The 8,027-nt window shown below is 40.6% G+C and overlaps 1 protein-coding gene across 1 annotated transcript; it reads right to left on the minus strand.

The window, feature by feature from the left end:
* Positions 1–6,726: 6,726 nt before the first annotated feature.
* On the minus strand, positions 6,727–7,719 carry LOC140245750 (uncharacterized). The gene has a single exon (XM_072325275.1). The coding sequence runs from the start codon at positions 7,717–7,719 to the stop codon at positions 6,727–6,729; it is 993 nt and encodes a 330-aa protein (XP_072181376.1).
* Between the last annotated feature and the right edge of the window lie 308 nt (positions 7,720–8,027).

The raw sequence follows: 8,027 nt of genomic DNA on the forward strand, positions 1-8,027 counted from the left end.
TTGAATTTTACCAATTAACGTTAAATTACGATTTTTCCAAATGAAAAATGTTCTCTTAATTTCACCCAATCGATCTTCAAAGTTTCTTCGCATTGCTTCTTTTTTATCATATGAAAACCAGATTCCAAGAATTCTAAGACCATTGTCTGACCACTTTATCATCTGTGGCTTTTCTTTCGATAGTCTATCATTTCCTATCCACATTCCTTCTGATTTGCTTCGGTTGAGACAAAGGCCTGATATATATATATTAATCTGTTTTCCGAGCATCTCCATTCCAATAATATTTGGATTATTTAACAATCTCATTAGATATATCTCGAGCCCTAATATGAATAAAAGGGGGGCAAGGGGGTCGCCTTGGCGAACACCCCTTCCAATTTCAAAATAACCAGTAGTAAAGCCATTTATCAATACACAGCTATGTATACCTGCATGCAATGTTCTCACCCATTGTATCATTGACGGACCAAAATTAAGACATTCTAAACACTATAGTAAATACCTATGACTGAGTGAATCAAATGCTTTGGTAAAATCTAATGCTAACACAATTCCAGATACATTGTTGGCATCCAGGCGCGCCGGAAGCAGTTTTGGATTGGGGGGGGGGGGGCAAACATTGGAGGGGGCTCAAGATTAGACCATGCATATGTTACACAATATACACATACACACACACACACACACACACAGGCACGCACATACACACACGCACACACATCTATTATATATATATATATATATATATATATATATATATATATATATATTGAAACAAGAAAGGGAAAACTGACCAGAAACAAATAATAAATGGCGAAAACTTTAAGCAAAGAAAATGGGTTTTCATCGGGATTCGAACCCGAGACCTCCGGATTACTAGACCGGTGCTCTACCGACTGAGCTATTGAAAGCCCTAGATCGGTGTTCGTCCCAAACCCTTAACTCTCTTTGCTCGTGTGGTCAGAAGCTATAGTGTGTGTATGTGTGCCACACACACACACACATTAACCTGACATAGACCCAAAGGACGTAAATCAACTTTGGAATAAATGCGAGGGATCACCGAAGCGATGCAGCTTTTTATTTTTTGTAATATAAATTGAAACAAGAAAGGGAAAACTGACCAGAAACAAATAATAAATGGCAAAAACTTTGAGCAAAGAAAATGGGTTTTCATCGGGATTCGAACCCGAGACCTCCGGATTACTAGACCGGTGCTCTACCGACTGAGCTATTGAAAGCCCTAGATCGGTGTTCGTCCCATTTTCTTTGCTCAAATTTTTCGCTATATATATATATATATATATATGTATATATATATATATATATATATATATATATATATATATATATACATATATATATATATGTAAAGTGGTGTACGGTGGGTCGAAACATGGGGGGAACCATTATAAAGTAATTTTGACGGTCTGTATGCTTGTGCGTGTGTGCGTGAGCAATAATGGGACTACAATACATTACGGAATGTGATACATTCAACAACGCAGTCATTGAGGAACATTGTAAGTTTTCCTTACATGGATTATGGAATGACGGTGTGAAACGATCGACACATTATATACTGTCAGCAACATAAGGTGAATGGCATAACAATAAAATGCGAGCGAGCGAAGCGAGCGAGCTTGAAAATTTGATATTCTACAGTTCCAAAACTGGAGTTTTAATCGTAGCTATATACATGTATTTCGCTTTGGAATAAATGGGGGCGCATCGGGCGCAACTACTGGCAATTATTGGCAGCAACATTAGGAGAATGGCATAACGATTCAATGCGAGGGGAAGCGAGCAAGCTTGAAAATTTTGACATTCTACAGTCCCCAAACTGGGGTTTGTAGCTATATCTTTCACTTTGGAAATTAATGGGGCGGCGCATCGGGCGCAACTGCTGGCAATTACTGGCAGCAACATTAGGAGAAAGGCATAACGATTCAATGCGAGCAAGCTTGAGAATTTTGACATTTTACAGTCCCAAAACTCCCGTTTGTAGCTATATCTTTCGCTTTGGAAATTAAGGGGGGAAATTAAGGGGGGCATCAGGCGCAACTGCTGGCAATTACTGGCAGCAACGTTAGGAGATTGGCATAACGATTCAATGCGAGCGAGCGAAGCGAGCGAGCTTGAAAATTTTGACATGTTACAGTCCCAAAACTCCCGCTTGTAGCTATATCTTTCGCGTTGGAAATTAAGGGGGGGGGCATCGGGCGCAACTGCTGGCAATTACTGGCAGCAACATTAGGAGAGTGGCATAACGATTGAATGCGAGCGAGCGAAGAGAGCGAGCTTGAAAATTTTGACATTTTACAGTCCCCAAACTCCCGTTTGTAGCTATATTTATCTTTCGCTTTGGAAATTAAGGGGTGGGGGCATTGGGCGCAACTACTGGCAATTACTGTCAGCAACATTAGGAGAATGGCATAACGATTCAATGCGAGCGAGCAAAGCGAGCGAGCTTGAAATTTTTGACATTCTAGAGTCCATCAACTGCCGTCGTAGCTATGTTTTCGCTTTAGAAATTAAGGGGGAGGCGCACCGGGGCTCCAACTGCTGGATGCGAGCGAGCGAAGCGAGCGAGCTTGAAAATTTTGACATTTTTCAGTGCAAAAGCTGCCGTTTGTAGCCATATTTTTTCCCTTTTATTCATATATATACATATTTATTTTATTTTCTTTGTTTATTCATTTATTTTTATTATTATTATTTTTTATTGGGGGGGGGGGGGCTTTTTTTTGGGGGGGGGGGGGGCAAAAATGCGTTTTGCCCCCCCCCCCCACTTTTTGGATTGGGGGGGCGGCCGCCCCCCTGCCCCCCCCCCCCCCACTTCCGGCGCCTATGTTGGCATCTGCATAAAACATTAAATCTGAAATCAGTCTTATACCTTCACCTATATATCTGCCTTTAATAAATGCTGTTTGCTGAGGATTTATCAAATTACCAATAATTTTGGACATACGTTTCGCTAGACATTTAGAAAGTATCTTTGCATCCACATTTATTAAGGTGATTGGTCGCCAATTACCCAATAATCTCTTATCTTTATTGAATTTAGGAATCAATTTAATTATTCCTTGCCTCTGTGACACGGACATACTTCCTTTTTCAAAAGCATGATTAAATGATCCTATTAGTTCTTTAGAAATCAAAGGCCAAAATGTCTCATAAAATTCCACCGATAAGCCATCATTACCAGGTGTTTTATTTTTTGACATCCCAAGGAGGACTTCCCTTGCCTCTTCATGTGTTATCAGGCCTTCACAAGAGGCCTTTTCATCTTCCGTGAGGTGTTTTAAACAGGAACTTTTTATATAATCATAACTCACTTTGTCAGACACTGTATCCCTGTTTTCAAACTGTTTACCAAAAGATTTCATCACAAAATTTCGTATATGATGGGGATGTTCAATAAGTTCCTCACCTGTATCTAAGGGTGCACGTCACGAGACCGACACCCACGAGTCATACAGCCCACAAGTTATACAGCTCACAAGTCATACAGCCCACGAGTCATACAGCTCACAAGTCATACAGCCCACCAGTTATACAGCCCACGAGTTCGACACTGAGTAAATAAAGCCCACGAGTTCGACATCAAGTAAAATAAGCCCAGGAGTTATACGGCTCACGAGACCGACACTACACACAAAAGGCTCATGAGACCGACAGTAAGCAAACAAAGCCCACGAGACCGACACTACACTTTAAAGGTCCACGAGACCGACGCTACGCATACAAGGCTCACGAGACCGACATTACGCAAAAGAGGTTCACGAGACCGACACTAAGCAAAGAAGGCCCACGAGACCGACAGGATGAACAGCGCCACCTCTCGACCAATGCATTGTATAGGGTGTCCTGATACATGTACCTGTAATAGCATAGGAAGATATGAGAGATGGAAAAGAAGAGTTGCCATCTCCGGCAGGGTGTTACCCCATCAGTTGCGCCCCCCCCCCCCCCCCCGTGAAATGATCAGGATCTTTAATTGTGTTTGCATGGGTGTGTGTTTGTGGCAAAAAAAAATGAACAAAGTACAGTAAAAGTGTGTAACAGGTCTTTCCACAATAAACCTCCGAGGGTGTTGATTTTGTATTAATTAAAGATAAAAAATAACGGGATGTTCTATTAAGGTAGCGTTAGGGATTCGGAAAAAACCAGATGCATCCATGAAAACAACTATTGTATTTCATGATAAAATGTACTGTTCGGAGGAGAATAACGCAAACCATATAATTGAGGTGAATCCCTGCGATATAAAACGTTTTAATCAGTAGAATTACATTATAGTTACAGAGAAAATTACAAATAGATCCTACTGCAAAACGTCAAAGCAGGAGGGTAGAATAATACTAAAATAGAATAAGCAACTAGTGAATCGGGAAAGAGAAGAGGTAAAATGTATATCTTGTCCATCTTCTAGCTAAAAACTGAGAAAGCCTATTAGAAATAGTAGGATGGCATTATAAAAGCTCTAAAATTAATCCATACATCGTTATTGTCCTCTTTTAAATTGATTTGTGCTTTTGTCTCTATTTGGGGCATGAAGAATACAATTCAATTTTTCTACTTGATAACAATGTCGCTCCCTGACACACTTCCCTCCCCCCCCCCCCAGAAGTATGTAGAAATACATATTTGATGTCGTTCATAATCATGTAGATGGTCACCATCTTTTAATTGATAGCGTTACGAAATTACACCCGCCAGTATGTTATTTTTCCGTTCATGGAACACCCTGTACAGGTGATTGACATGTAGATGGCGCTGTTTATCCTGTCGGTCTCGTGGGCCTTCTTTGCCTACTGTCGGTCTCGTGGGTTTTCTTTGCTTAGTGTCGGTCTCGTGAGCCTTTTTAGCTTAGTGTCGGTCTCGTGGGCCTTTTTTACCTACTGTCGGTCTCGTGGGCTTTCTTTGCTTAGTGTCGGTCTCATGCGCCTTTATTGCTTAGTGTCGGTCTCGTGGGCTATGTTTGCTTAGTGTCGGTCTCATGAGCCTTTTGTGCGTAGTGTCGAACTCATGGGCTGTATGACTCCTGAGCCGTATAACTCGTGGGCTGTATGACTCATGGACCTATTATTGATGTCGGTCTCGTGGACCGTATGACTCGTGGGTGTCGGTCTCGTGGGATGCCCCCGTATCTAATACATCTATGTTTGTACTCTGTGCTTGTGTCTTTTCCAATGATAAAAAATATTTTGTACTCTTCTCTCCTTTCTCGTACCAGGTACATCTTGAACGTAATATGCCCCCCTCTGCTAAATAGTTGTACATGCAGTTAAGTTCCTGTTCAATTTTCTCTTTCTTTTCCCATTTTTGCTCATTCATTTCTGTCGGGTCCATGTCATTTATTATTTTCAATTCTTGTTCTAATTCTTTTCTTCTAATTTCTTTTATATTTTTCTTCCTTTTAGAAAATATGATTGTAAATTCTCGTATTTTGAATTTCAACCAATCCCATAATTTTCCTTTACCATTTTTATCTTCCCATTCATTTACCCACATCTCATAATGTCCCTTTAAATTTTCAACATACTCAACATCATTAAGTAAACTGTTATTAAACTTCCAATAAGATGGGCCCACAGTGTACTCTTTAATTCTCAGATGTAAATTCACAAAATCATGATCTGACAAAACACAGGGGACCATATCACAATCTGTCACCATATTTTGTACAGACTCATGGATTAACCAGAAATCCAGTCTTGACTGAACACAAGGATTGGAGCGTCTCCAAGTAAATCGTCTTAATAACGGGTTCTTGTCTCTCCAGATATCTATTACATGATAAACGTTTTTAATATTTTCTATTATTTCACAAGAGTGCTTCCAAGTGGACTTCATATTACCGCCCTCTCGGTCCAATGCCAAATTTTGAATAAAATTAAAATCTCCCCCTATTAATATTGTCCGTTCAGCATCATAATATTCTTGTATAGTCAAGTCTACAGCTTTAAAAAAATGCATGTGGTCTTTTTCATTATTTGGTGCATATACATTACATATCATAATTTTTTTCCATATACTTCCATTTTAACCAACAAAAATCTCCCGTTAGAATCTTTCACTGTCTCTGTCAATTTTATATGTGGGGTTTTCCGAAATATGATACACACTCCCCTACTAGAGGAGGTTCCATGACTGAATACAATATCGGCTCTTAATTGGTTCTTCCATAAACTTTCATCCTTATCAGTCGAATGGGTTTCCTGTAATAAAATAATATCCTTTTTTAATTTGGATAAAAAACAAAAATATTTTTTCCTGGCTTTAAAGTCCCCTAGCCCATTAACATTATGGCTCATTAACTTCAGATCCATATACATATTTCACAAGGGTAAGGTAACCTTGTAAATTCTTATGACCCACCATGATCAAGACAAAACAGACAATAAAACATTGGCAATGAAAAAAACACACATACAATTTGCATGAAATCGAATAAAACATGATCACAAGGAATCCAAGTGCCCCTGGGCATCTTCACAGTTATTTTTTCCTCAAGTTGGCAAAAACAAATGATTTCCCCTATCACTTAATCACATGAATAGTGTATCTTGTCTTCGGAGATATCAACTGTTAATATACTGCTGGCATGACAGGGTGCTGACTGTTGAGCTATGGCAGTCGTGTCAAGAGTTTTCCAAAGTATGTCGTATTTTGTTAGACCATTGTCTACTGTGCAAAAGCAAACTGCCAATCTCCATTCTATCTTGTGGTGTGCTGCTTGTACTCCACTTCTTTTCCGCTCTCAGTCTCCCTGTAAAACAATCGCGCCGGATATTTGAAGTACACCTTTCGCTTTGGGTCCTCCTCTTTCAGCTTTCGTTTCAGTGGCAGCAATTTCCTCCTGCTTTCTCGCACTTCTACCGGCAGCATCTCATCGACAAATAGCTGGTGATCCTTTCCGTTGTGCTGAAAAGGCCTCTCCTTCAAATATCTGCGGGCACTGCTGATCACTGTTTGTCTGGTTGTGTATCTACTGAAAGCTACCACAACTGGGCGAGGAGGGCCGGGTTTTGGCCTGATGCGGCTTGTGCGATGAGCTCTTTCAATGCTCACTTCACCTTCCATTTGCATATTTGACTTGGCAAATTCTTTGATCAATTGCTCACACTTCCCAGCGTTTTCAGCACCTTCAGGAAATCCGTAAAACACAGCCGTATTCCTCATCTCTCTCGCAGTGAGGTCAACAAGACGCTCTCTCAATTTCATATTCTCCTTTTCTTGCTTGTTTACTTGGTCCTGTAACTGTTTGATATCAAAACGGCACGACTCTTGTTCCTCTTTCAAGTTACTGATTTCTTTCTCATTTGTTTCAATCTTACCAAGAGCTGTGTCCAACCTGGATGTGAGATTGGAGTTCATTTCGTCTATCTTGTGGATAAGGGCCGCGAGTAGTTCATCTGTGGTTGACTTCTCCCCGTCTACTCGTCGTTTTTTCTCAAGCGAGGAGCGTGGAGGTGATTCCGCCGACGCGCCCGGGCTGGTTCCCTCCATATCTCGGTGAAGTGGTTTCCCTCCCGTGTGCACTGCAGAGTCAGTTAAGCCGTGTGCATTATCACTGTCACTGTGTTCTTGCGTAGCCTTCTCCGTAGTAGCGTCGCTATAATCCATCTTAGGCTCAGAATCCTCATTTTCCTTGAAATAATGGGAGATTGTAACGACTCCTTGGTCTAAGCTCCTTTTTCTCGATGTCATTTTGACTTTTCAACCTGTAATAGGCGAAATGAGCTGCAATTTTATTTCCTCCTAATGCCTCCGTAACACTCAGGCACGTCCTAACCGCACAGCGCCATCTTGGATTGTGAGAAATTGTTACCAATTTATCTTTTTTTGAAAAATAAAATTGTCCTCTTCATGGGACACCCCCCCCCCCAAAAAAAAAAAGTATGAAGAAATAATAGAGGACAAGAAAGATGTATGGTTTGATTTTAGATGCCATTGTGCTATTTTTGATAGGCCTTCCCAGTTTCCAGTTAGACGGTGGACAGGATGTAAGTTTTTTT

This window comes from Diadema setosum, unplaced genomic scaffold (genome assembly GCF_964275005.1).
Source record: "Diadema setosum unplaced genomic scaffold, eeDiaSeto1 scaffold_28, whole genome shotgun sequence".
In the NCBI taxonomy this organism is placed as follows: domain Eukaryota; kingdom Metazoa; phylum Echinodermata; class Echinoidea; order Diadematoida; family Diadematidae; genus Diadema; species Diadema setosum.

Excerpts from the sequence above, each read along its gene's own strand:
- LOC140245750 (XM_072325275.1), bottom strand. The coding sequence starts at position 7,719 with ATGACATCGAGAAAAAGGAGCTTAGACCAAGGAGTCGTTACAATCTCC.